At 45.7% G+C, this 12,817-nt stretch overlaps 1 protein-coding gene across 1 annotated transcript; it reads left to right on the forward strand.

Annotated features, from left to right (window-relative positions):
- Positions 1-134: 134 nt before the first annotated feature.
- On the forward strand, positions 135-11,197 carry Spata45 (spermatogenesis associated 45). The gene is made up of 4 exons (XM_021651047.2): positions 135-338; positions 1,624-1,723; positions 8,229-8,536; positions 11,136-11,197. The coding sequence occupies exons 3-4, from the start codon at positions 8,266-8,268 to the stop codon at positions 11,153-11,155; spliced, it is 291 nt and encodes a 96-aa protein (XP_021506722.1). The 5' UTR covers positions 135-338; positions 1,624-1,723; positions 8,229-8,265; the 3' UTR covers positions 11,156-11,197.
- The last annotated feature ends 1,620 nt before the right edge of the window (positions 11,198-12,817 follow it).

The following is a 12,817-nucleotide window of genomic DNA, read 5'->3' on the forward strand; positions in this document are numbered from 1 at the left end:
GGCTCGGGCCGGCGGGCCCCGCCCCCAGAGCGCCGCGTCGCGCGAGGTGACGGCCCTCCAGCCAGTCACTGGTGCCCTCGTAGGTCGGAAAGCCAATCAGGGGAGAGGGGCGGGATCAGAGCCGCCCCGGGAGAGCGGTGGCCTCGCGGTTGATGCCGGAGCCCCTCAGGCCTCTCCGGGCGTCCGCTCGGTCACGCGTAGCCTCCACTTATCTTGGAAGGAGAGCGCCAGGAGGGGCTTCAGTCCAGCCAGAGACAGAGGCTTGACCCGGGCCGCCTGGGGACAGAGCTCCGGAAGTCTTGGGGCCGCAAAGTCTGCCTGCTACCCCTTGGGAAGCTGTGTGTACAAACGTGGGGTGTTAGGTGTTAAGATATACTCTCCTTCCTCCTTTCCTCTCGCGCTCTCTCTCTTTTGGAGGAGGGGGTTCGAGACTGGGTTTCTCTGTGTAGCCTTGGCTGTCTTGGACCAGGCTAGCCTCGAACTCCCAGTGATCCCCCTGCCTCTGCCTCCCTGAGTGCTGGGATTAAAGGCATGCGCCCTACTCCTTTCCTCTTTTTTAGACAGGGTCTCACTGTGTAGCCTTGGCTGGCCCGGGACTCTGGATATAGACAAGTTGACCCCGAATTCATAGAGATCCACCCGTCTCTGCTTTCTGAGTGTTGGGATTAAAGATGGGTGCCACCATGCCTAGCTGAAATCTGTTTTATGGGCAAGGCATGGCTGTGGCACTAATGGACTCACGGTGGCTGAGTTGCCTACACAGGACCCGCCCAAAACTCCCCCTTCCATCACGGGGAGCTAGGAGGGGGACTAGCAGTGTGGGGCTGCAGAGGGAGAAGCCATTGTGTGTCGTGATGCACCCGTGCTGCAGTGACTAGCTCCACAAAGTACTTCGTAAATGAGGGCAGGGTTGATATAAATTAATAGTAAATAACCACACACTCCAGGAGTGCCTGACCTCTTCCTATATTAATATTCAATAAATGGTATCACCATATTATCTACTTATATGTGTTTCTTATAACTTTTATTCTTTTTATTAATTAAGCTGGTTTGACACCATCTTGGCCTGTTTGGATTGTCATGCAATTGTTCAAATTGTTCACACCAAGCCCTTTTAGTTGGAATGTATAATGGTAGGACCCATACCTGGAGGGTATTTTACAGGGTACTACTGTAGTGACAACTTAGAATTTTGGTTTCAGGGACATGGGCTGCTTTGGACTGTCCATAGCAGACTATGATTTGCCTCCAGTAGAAGTACGGTTTTGCCAGCTGCAGATTGTTTCTGCGATTGTGTGAAGGCTAGAATTCTGGAAACTTTTCAGAGGGTACATGCATTCTAGAGCCCCTATAGATCCGTTGTCTGGTGGTCATTTAGGGGTGGTTTGTTAGTAGCCACGGCCAAAGAAGAAACAAAAGGAAAGAAATAAGATTCAGGGATTTTCCAAATTCCTCTCTCCCCTCTATTCTTGTTTCTCTTCTTTCTGTTCTTGTATCTTTTCACTGTTATGCAGTGAAACTAGGAAAATAAAAGGTGGGAAAAAGAAGAACCAACAAAGTAGCAAAGACTAGCTACATACTCTGAGGGGAAGCACTCAGTGGATACCTTTCTTTCATCAGAGGCGATCCACAGCTGGAGGGACCACCACTTTCCTTACCTGGACAACTATATGATTGCTGACATCAGCCCCAACAAGCATTAGCGAACTTGTCTGAACAGGTTTGTCATGAATATGGTCCCTGAATTGCTCAGAATCCTTAGAAAACTGAGTTATGTGATATCTGAGGTTTCTCTTGACATTGTTGCCATATGAAAAGTAAAATAAGATGCTTTTAATGGAAGAATTAGATACAGTTCATATACCTGTTTCAACAAAGCTCCATAGAGAATGGAGCTACAGAAAAAGAAAACTTGTTCTCGTGGTTGATGGTCAACTTGAACGCTCTCTCTTGAGGTAGATACTTATTAACCATTGTGGCCTGAGTCATACTTTATACCATATGTCTAGGTGTATAATATAACATGAACCCTAATTTCTGTTGGAAAGGATGTTCCTGGGAGCATCAGCTGGCCAGAAGTCAAGAACAGATTGAGCTTTATCATGTGTGCTAAGTACCAGGCTGCAGAGTTTAAATAGTAACAGTTTATTGATATGGAACCTGGCCAGCACTTGGGAGTCAAGGTCCAACACACCATTAAAGTGATGTGGCTGCTCATGAACAAAGGTTTCCTAGAGCCTAGGAAACTCAGAGGATGATGAGGTACAAATCAGAGTGATGCTAACAGCCATGCAACCCATTATGCTCTGTGGGGAAGAGGGTAGACTCACTGTATGCTACCGTCACTACGTTCTGTCTGCTGGAGCAGCAGTGGTCATGCCATTCCACTCTGGAAAAACAGCTGGAAGTAGAAAGAGGTGGAGAAGCCCAGAAATTAAGATCCTTCTGTTTGTATCTTTCCACACCTTGCTCAGACAGTTTAATTATGTGCATATATTGTATTCCTAGAAAAATAATCTTAGACTTTTCCCTCCTGTGTGTTCTGTTTCTCTTCCTCTTGGTCTTTTACAGCAGTTGAAATTGTCAGTGAAATTAAGCCAGATTCCTATCCATCAGATAAGGAGAACACAGCACTATCTAGGATCTTTGAGTTGCACATCAAATCTGGGGTCAGCCATTCCACACTTGTTTAACCTCACTGTGAAAGTGAAAAGAATTGTTCCAGCTCCGTGATCACCAACTTTAAATTCCTCTAAACATTTTTATTCCATTTAAAGTTAAACATGTGACTTATATTCCCCTAGAGATTCTTAAACATAATGTCTGACTTAAAATGAGACAGTGTTATACTGTAGCCGGCTTGTGCAGGCTTAGAAGAGCTGATTGATTTGGGCTCTTGTGAGATTACTGTTGGTAGATTAAAATTGTCCATCATGGGGCTAGAGAAATGGTTCAGCAGTCAAAAGCATCTGCTCTTGAAGAGGACGTGAGCTCAAGGCCAGCATGTACATGGTGACTCACAACCATCTGTAATTTTGGCTCTCAGGGATCTAAAACTGTCTTCTTGTTAGGGTCTGTGAATTGCTGAAGAAAGGCCCCAGACTCAGATGGTATGCAAAAACAAAGAACATTTGTTCTGCAGAGAATTCCAGCATGCTGGGGTCACTACCTTCAACACATGGCAGGGACCCCAAGGTGAGCTCACCAGGCCCCCTTTAAAGCTAGAAAGGAATTCCTACTGTGGCTATGTACCTCAATTGGGATTGGCTGGTGCCCATGGAGGCTAAGTGACTCGGTTTCTCTGTGTAGCCCTGGCTGTCCTGGACTCCCTTGTAGACCAGGCCGGCCTCAAACTCACAGAAAGCCACCTGCCTCTGCCTCCCTGAGTGCTGGGGTTACAGGCATGCACCACCACGTCTGGCTGTGTTGCTTATTTAAAATACCTTTTTTTCTCATTGTATTTGGAAACAAGGTCTCACTATGCAGCCCAAGCTGGCCTCAAATGCTGGCTCTTGCCAACTTCCCAAGTGCTGGGATCTCAGATGTGTACCACACCCCTGATAAGTGTTTGGCTCTCCCTCTCCTGGTGTTGGTGCTCAGCAGCAGTTCAGTGACTGAGTATTCTGCATACAGCTGTAAGTATTTATTAGCTACCTATACAGGCTAGGTTAATGTCAGCTTGTGACAAGCTAGCGTCAACTGAGAAAATGTCTCCATAAGATCAGGCTATAGGCAAGGCTGTGTGGTATTTTGATGTGAAAGGGCCCAGCCCACTGAGGGTGGTGCCATCTCTGGGCTAGTGGTCCAGCTGAGCAAGCTGTGAGGAGCAGACCAGTCAGCAGCATCAGTGAGCAGCACTCCTCCATGGTCCCAGCATCAGCTCCTGCCTCCAGGTTCCTGCCCTTCTTGTGTTCCTGTCCTGACCCCTTTTGATTAAGAACTGTGATGTGGAAGCATAAGCTGAATAAGCCCGTCCCTCCCCAGGTTGGTTTGGTCTTGCTGTCTCATCACGGAAATCGTCAGCAGGCCCAGACCTGAGGATATGAGGATGCTAGCGCACCATCCCTTTGCTCAGGCGAGTGAAAGAGCTGGTGTGGCTCAGTGTGCACCCTGGAGCAGAACGAAGCAAGACTCGAGTGGGGTCTAGGGTAGTCAGCAAACCATAGTCTTGGAGAATGGGGGTCAATGTAGCCTTAAAGTCAGTCTACAGGGAAAGTGGCCTCTAAGCAGGGAAAACGTGTAGCTTGAGAATACTCCAGGTTGGGTTACTTATATGACAAATTATCACATTGTAAAATGTGATATTTTTAGTATCTGGGCTCAGCATGCATAATATTCTGAATTAATAACCTAATCTGTGTTTTAGAAAAACTGATGTGGAACATCTTTTCAGCTTTCTTACTGAATTCCATCAGATCTGTTATCTGATCGCACGGATCTATACTAGTTAGCCAGTCTGTAGCTTATTGCACAGATCTGTGCTAACGAGCCAATCTATAGCTAGGTAAGCCAAGGCTCACCATGGAAACCTCCCTGCGGCTGCTCTGGAAGGGAGAGAATATGGGTAGATCTGAAGTTGAGGATGCCAAGATCATGTCCAACGGGCTTAGATGACATTTTGTATTATGTATGGCATCCAACACAAAACAACGCTGTTTCATCCTTCCAACCGCTCTGCCCTGGTCTCCTCAGTTACCAGCCCTCAGGGTTTTTAGACTTGGGTGTGTTTGCTGACGTCATATCCTGTCATACACTTCATGAACTGGTGCGTTAAGAGTACGTCTTTCCCGTATCACTAAGTCCCTGCAAGGAGATAGAAGAAATTCTGACATCTGTTTCTGAAGTTTATTTTTTAAGGGTTTCGTAAAAAGCAGGTGATCTCCTCTTGTGAAGAAAGTTCTCTGAGCTGAGCATAGAGGTGCACACCTTTAGTTCCACCACTTGGAGGCAGAGGCAGGTGGATCTCTGTGTGTTTGAAGCCAGCCTGGTCTACTTAGTGAGTTCCGGGTCAGCCAGAGCCACATAGAGAAACTCAAAGATAAAATAAATAAAATAAAAACAAAGAAAGACAGGTATTTATATGACTAGTCCTCTGTGTAAAATATGAAGGTATTTTTTTTCTTTTGGCGATAGGCTCATGTGATATCTATCACTTAGGTTGGTCCCAGATTCATGGGCGTAGGATTCTGTGAGCTCCTAGTACTTCTGTTCATGGAAGCATGCTCTTGCTTATAACCGTTTACCTGGGGAGTGCCAGACACAGTGCTCAAGAAATTCAGAACTCAGTAAATAGAAAGCAGACGCTACACACAGTTTTACACATATGCCTGTCGTCTGACATACAACTTAATGACTATCTTTGTTGCCTTTTTACATGTGATTTAATGTCTTACTGATAATAAAAAAAAAAGGTCAAGATATCTATCCAAGGGCACCTGGTTAGTAAGTACACAGTCTCTGACTTGAGACTTCTTTGGTTAACCAGGGTTCTGAGAACAAAAGAGCTGAGGCGGCAGAGCCCAGAGAATTCCATCGCCTGGGTAACTGTCCAGTACACTGGCCTCATTGTGGACTTCAGATAGGCTTTGGGTTGGTGTTTGCCAAAGGTAATTTATAACTGACGTCCCTGTGGAAATGGTAGTGCTGTTTCTCTGTGTATGGTTAATTCTCATTATTCTGGTAGTTGTAGTCACATCTTTGTAAACACTGAACTGGCAATACCAGTCTTCTGGGTGAGTAAGTTCCTATAAGCTTGTGGTCAACCAGTCAGTGTGTAACCTCATTTTCTGTATATTTGTGATTTGTTGTTATTTTGATATGGGATCATACTGTATTGTCCAGTCTGTTCTTGAACTACTGGTCTTAAATGATTCTCCTGCCTCAGCGCCCAGGGTAAGTGAGACTATAGGTGTGTACCAGTGTACCCTGTTTCTGTTTCTGCTTAAAGACACCTTATTTGATATATTTGGGAACTCAAACTTGATTCATTGAATTCATAGCCAACAGTTCTCTACCTCAGGCTTATCGAGGCTTACCTAACACATCCTCCTGTGAGGTACATGTGTGTAAGAATAATCGAGAGCATTCCAGTGCTATACCCACATCATTTTAAGCATTGGAAGAAACAAAACCCCACAAAAGTGAAGAATATGATGCTAATATAGACCATAGAAAGCAGAGTCTGAGAGCCGAGAAAGGAAGGGGGAGTGGCCACACGAGCCTTGCCTGGGGAGTATGGCGGGGGAGATAGTTTGCTGCTCTGCACTTGTCTTCCACGGACTGTGAAAGCCATGAGGATTGGCCTAAGCTAGCAGATCTTAGTGAGGGGAAGGCTTAAAATATGGACTCTACAAAGTCTGCTGCACTTGTGTTTCATATTTTCAAATATCTTCAGTATCACATGTCTGCACACACAGCTTGTCCCCAGCTGAAAGACTGTGGAAGTGGGAGAACAGGGAGTGCAGACCAACCTGTTTCTGTGCCAGTCACGCAAAGGGCCGCTTCTCTAGGCTTGCAGCCTGTGCAGGCCGCCACTCACCAGGGCCTCTCTCTGACTTGGCAAGGCACTCTACTTTCAACCCCCTAAAAGACTCGACTGATTTTTTTTTTTTTAACAAGGATCCAGCAGTTTTGGCTTCACTGGGTCCCACCAATTCTCACCATAACACATGTAACCAGATTAGTACCTGGGGAGACCAAGACACACTGTTTACTTATCAGATAGAATGAACACTTGTCTCAGGGTGCCGTGATAACGTGACTATCTGTTGAGGAGGGAAAACAGTAAACTCTTGATGTGTTAGCTCACTCAGCCTATATGGTACGCTGAGTGTGTCGGCAAACCCAGGCTCAGGTGTGCCTGTAATAGGTGTGTGCGCAGTAGGCAGCACAGCAAGCTTATAAACCCAAATGGCCCGAAGCCCATGGTTCTCCCACTAGATTCTACAGCTGAGTGTTGGACTATGAAGGTTTTAATGTCACCTCAGTGAACCTTTGTGTGGCTGTGTGTCTTTTGCAGTAGATCCTTAAAGCAGGCTTTTAACAAACTGTGAATCCTATCTGTGTGTGTGTTTCGTGTGTACACATCCAGGAGACAGTGAGACCGGGAAAAGCCAGGCTGAGCATGTGAGTCAGCCGTACAGCTCTCATCTCAAATCTGCATCTCAGTGTTCCCAAAGAGTATCAAAAGAGATAGAATTTAGTTTAATTTCTGATGAATAAGCATCGTTAGTTAGAGAGAATCAATGGTTAAATGAGGTATTTGAGCTAACTGTAGGTTTATCCATAATTTTGTTTGTTTAGTTTTGTGTTTTTCTTTTTTGATTCAGGGTCTCTAAACATAGCCCTGGCTGTCCTGGAACTCACTATGTAGACCAGGCTGACCTTGAACTTACAGAGATTCCCCTGCCTCTATCCCTCTAGTACTGGTATTAAAAGTGTGCACCATCACACTCAGGTGAATTATTCTTGATAACTTCTATGTCACATTATTAATTAGTCCTTAGGATAGTCAGCTTTGCTAAAGCAACTCAAAGTACTTTGCTAATTGTTCTATAAGACATTTCTAATTCCTGTAACTAAAAATTGCTGAATCCAATGTTGAGAGGATTTCTTTTTCTTCTGAAATATATATCTAAAGAGAGCTATATAAATCCCTTAAATACCAGCAGACTATTTGAGGTAGCTTATACATTACCTTTTATATTGTTGTTGTTATTGTTTTGTTTTCTGAAGTAGGGACTCATGCTAGCATTGGCTGAACCAGAACTTTCTCTGTAACCAGGCTGGCCTTGAACTCAAAGGAATTCTTCTACTTCAGCCTTCTGAATCCTGAAATTACAGGTGTGAGTACCGTACCCAGGTTCAACTGCTCCTCAATGTGCTCCTCTTTACACTGCATTCAGACTGAGGCAGATACTGTGAAAGGTATAGCTCTCAGCTCACAGGTTTCCCAGAGAGGACGGATAAAATGGAAAAGGGACATAAGTCAGAGGGGAGCCCATCTTAGATCAGCCACAGGCTGTGGCAGGAAAATACAACATGAACTGTTGGACATTGCTGAATTTTCAAATATTTTGGGGGCAATAATCACCCGAGCTGGTTTTGTTCTATGTTTTGGAGTGTGGTCTTGCAGGAGGAGAAATTCCTGGAACATGTGGATATCATGATGAATCTGGCTTCTGAGTTGGGCAGGAAACTAAGAAGTATTCTCAATGTGTTTGCAGGATAGCAAGAATCAGTGCTAACTGGTGCGTTACCAAAATGACATCTATGAAGAAGCGCAATGCTGAGAAAAAACAGCAAATGCACAGGAAGCTTCTGGAAGAGCTCAACGAGAAGCGGGAGTCCCACTGTCTGGTGGAGAGAAGCAATCAAGTGAGCTTACTGAGAGTTCAGAGGAGGCATTTCAGCCAGGCCTACCAGTCCTCAGCTTGTACGCATATCAAAGTGCCTGTTCCTGAAAGTGGCAGGGCCTCTTGGGTCAACCAGAGATTCCTGGTCTTCAAGGAGAAAAGGCACTTCCCACCAAAAAGTAAGAAAATACGGTAGGCCTCCTACCATCCTGTAGGAGGGATGAATACAGAGAAAGACAGCAGAATTGCTGGGTTGGACGTGGTTTCAAAGTCTTGCTCTTGGGCGTCTTTGAAGGCAATGTGTCTGAAGGCAAAAAATAGATTATTTGGTATAGGACCCACAATAGACCAGAGACTCATTTTCTTGCATCTAAAGGACCCCAATCCCACCATGGGCCAGTTCGTTCCATTGTTAGGTGTTTGGGCCCTGCAGGCTGCATTCCCGGCCAACTGAGGTAGCTCTTAACTGCTGATGGTCTGACAAACACGTTTGGAGAAGAGTTGCATTCCCTTCACAGACCTCCTGTCTCACCAGTTTCTGTTGTTTACAGTTTTATGTTCAAAATTGAAGTAAAATAGGGTTCTAATAACAAATGTGACATATAATGCCATGAGAAGCAGTAATAAAAATACAGAGGGAAGTTGTGTGGGGAAGGTAAATGGTTGTTTTGGTATTGTTTTTAATATGGATTGTGAATCTTTTCTGTAGTCAAAGCAGGCAACTGACAATATTTTCTTATTTATTTAGAAAGAGTGTACAAATGTAATTATATCAATATAGCCAATATACTATTAATTTAGTTCCCAAAGAACAGCCCACATCAGACGTTATGTGGCTATGACTTTGCATTTGGCCAGTGTCCTCAGGGATTGATAGATGGAGGTGGTTCAGTGTGACATAGAAAGCCCAGACACTGTATTGTGATTTAAGGTTCTTAAAGAGTTTCTTTTATTTAAAAAAAAAAAAAAAAAACAACAACAAACAAAACCCAGCCATCTTTACAAAAAAGAATGGTTTGACATTCCTAGTTATAAAGAAATAATCCAGTTCTTCATTCTGCTGGAGTTATTCAGAACAACAGTATGTCAGTTCTTACCACTCTGATGGTGGAGAGAAAATCCATCTCTTAGAACAAACACAAGCCAGAACATGCACAGTTTCCAACAGTAGTCCAGCACATCTAATCCCATAACTAACTTTCACAGTGTCAAAACTGTAAGTCAATAACCCCAAAGCATTGTTTAGAGAGCAGAGAGCACTTTGCCTTTGATTTGAGTTTCCATCAGGCGAGAACTAGGATGGAGATAAAAATGTTGGCTTTATTATTGAAAAACCAGACATTCACTAGAGAAACTCACTAAAAAGCAGTCCCCAAGCCACCTTATCCCTAAAGAGTGTTTACCCATCCCCAGGGCAGAACCAGAGACCTGCTGCTCTGGACTAAGAAAAAATGAGAGCCAAAATGGGTGCAGAGAAAATTCTCGTTTGTTAGGATAGGAGCTGCAACATTATGGTTTAATAAAGGTATTAGTTTAGTTGGTGTCAACAAATACAAAGCTACATATATCCTTTGTTGCAAAGGAACAGCCTCTTTTTGGAAGCTGGTGTTCTCCTGTGCTCTGAGTGTGGAAGGATGAGGAGGTACAATCCAGCCTTCCTGGTCCTCTCTAGGGTAGCCTCACACAGGCAGCTGGTGCACGGTACGTGTTATTTTCTGAACTGGGGTCGGCATTATGACCAAGGCAACTCATGGAAGGAAGAGTTTGACTTACAGCTCCGGAGGGTCAGTGGCCATAACAGCAGGGTAGAGGCAGCAGGCAGGCCTGGCAGCTGGAGCAGGTGCTGAGCGCTCACGACCTGAACCTGGGGCACAAGGAGGACTCACATCTCACCTCTTCTCCAGTGACCCCAATTTTAATTTCACTATCACGCTGCCACTCCACTTGAAGTCACCTGAGACAAAAATTCCTGCTACCAAACGTGACTTCTCACCACCGGTCTTACCTTCCTCATCTGGGAAGTGGCCAAAGACCTGTGTGGAACTCTGGCCCTCACCCCTACTCAGTGTGTCTGCAAGTTCTGTCAGCTTCTCTTTCAAAGTCAGTCCGGAATCTGAACTGCTATCACCGTGGCCCCCCTTAAAACCAGAGAAGGATATTAGCCTTTGGCTGATGGTACCCAGCTATGACAGTATGGTAGCCTCTGGGTACCCAGTTTGTACCCTTTCTGCTCCCACATTTACTTCACAGGACAATCTGAGTGAACTGACCAGAACACACATTATGTTAGCAGCTGCATAGAACTCACGTGGTTTCCCACCTCATTGCGGATAGAACCCACATGGCGCTTCCTGAACAGTCCCAGCTTGCCCTTTGTATAGTCTCCTCTGCTTACCTAGCCCCTTGGCTTTGCTTTCTTCCTCTTCTGGGACATGCCAAGCTGGCTTCTGCCTCAGGAGCTTGACAGATGTTCTTCTCTCCCTCTCCCTGGCCCACCCCTCTCTCTGTCCCTCCCTCCCTTTCTCTTTCCTTCTCTCTCTCCCTCTCCCTTTTCTCTGTGTGTCTGTCTGTCTTCCTGTCTGAAATATGCAATGCCTATAGTTAATCTAGGACAAGAACAAACAAGCGAAAGAGTAAAGATCCCATCTGCCCTTCAGGTTGTTCTAAAATCTGTGCCATAGATTAGATTGCTGAAATGTATTTCTTTCTGCTGATGTGCCTAGCCTTTAGCGGCTGAGTCATCTTACCAGCCCAATAAATGTATTTTTTATCTTTCAGATAATGCCATATTTGGATGAAGTATATAACCAGAGACAACAAATAAACTCTTTTTGACAGTCTTCAATGTCTGTGACTTATTTAGAAGCATTAACTATAAAAAAAAAAAAAAAAAAAAAAAAAAGCTGGCCTGGTGTCATGGCAAACACTTGTAACCCCAGAACTTAGGAGGACAATGAATCCCAGGCCAACCTGGGCTACGTCTCAGGACCTTGCTCCTAAAAACAGCTGGGGATGTGTAATGAGACTAGAACGACTTTTCTTTTCAACAGTAGATGCCCAGTTTCAAGAACCTTGAAGGGGGACTTACTCCTTTCATGAGCATGGGCCCTGACAGAGACATTAGACTCTTGATTCACAGCCAAAGACCCAACCTTTGCCTGTAAGGAGACATTATCTTTATTATGTGACGTAACCAGGCCTACCTCTGCTCCTGAGGGAGCTCTTATCTCTGTCTTCTGAGGTAATCACCTGGCCCCACGGCCATTAGTGTCTCCTCCCTGGCTGGACAGAAACAAGGGACAAGATCCACAGTTTATATTCTAAGCATCCCGGTGAGAGATGCCAGGGCCCAGTATGATGTAGGAATGAGCACAGAGAAATGACTGTCAGGTAGTTGGATCCCCTCAGCCTTCTTGCCCTTACCCCACCCTGTAGCTGTGCCTCTGCCTTCCCACAAATGGCTGCAGTTCTCTCTACTTGCCTTTGCCTCTTAGCTCCCTTCCCATCCTGTGACTTAAAGGCACCTCCTCCATGATAGCGTCCTTTAGCCCTTCCCATTAAACATCTCTGCTTTGCCCTGTGTGCCCTATGGCAGCCTCCAGCTGAAGCCAGACACTCAGAAGCACATTTGTATTTGGACCCTGACCCTACCTGAATCAGCAGGCATGGAGCCTTGCATCTCCCAGGAGCCGGCATGTGAGAGCACCTTTCCTTCTGCCCTGGCTTCCTGCAGGGCCCCATCAAGCCCACTAATGTGCACACAGGATTCCACACTGCTGCTCTGGTACTCTGGAGAGAACATTAGTGTGGCAACATTGTCACTGTAGGCACAGGCAGCTGATACCTCCTCCCTGAGCTCTTAGAGAATCCACGTCCTTCCTCAGCATTGTCATGTGCCCAAAGAGACAGGGAGGGCTAAGCCAGAGGCCAGTCAGAACCAACCAGCCGTGACCATCTAAGAAGGCTTCGGATGAGAATGGTGTGGGCCCATAAGCTGCACTGTGATTCAGCATGAATGGGCTGTGTAAGGGTCTCAGACATGAGCCCTTACCCAAGTCTGCAGTTTCCCTCCAGTAGAAGAGACCCCACCTAGGAGCAGAGACCAGAGAATCTGCACACTTCCTTGGAGAGCGCACTGTAAACACTCTTGCTATGTCCCTCTTGTAGGCTCTTCCTCCTCCGTGAGCCCATGAGGCAGGTCACAGAGAACAGCCTGGACCTTAGGCATTGTTACTAGGCTGGGGTGACGGTACCTTTAACCTCAGCACTCATCAGGCAGAAGCAGGTGCAAGTTAGTTCAAGCCTGATTGGTGTAAATAGTGAGTTCCAGGCCGGACAGGCTCACTGGGGGTGGGAGTGTGCGTAGGAGTGAAAAAATAAAAACCGGTTTACTGTGGCCGCATTGGGAAGAAGTCCAGGCAACAGGTTTGTTGCCTGGCACTGAGGTTTCAGTGGAGGGG

Source organism: Meriones unguiculatus, chromosome 11 (genome assembly GCF_030254825.1).
Source record: "Meriones unguiculatus strain TT.TT164.6M chromosome 11, Bangor_MerUng_6.1, whole genome shotgun sequence".
NCBI classification, from domain to species: Eukaryota; Metazoa; Chordata; class Mammalia; order Rodentia; family Muridae; genus Meriones; species Meriones unguiculatus.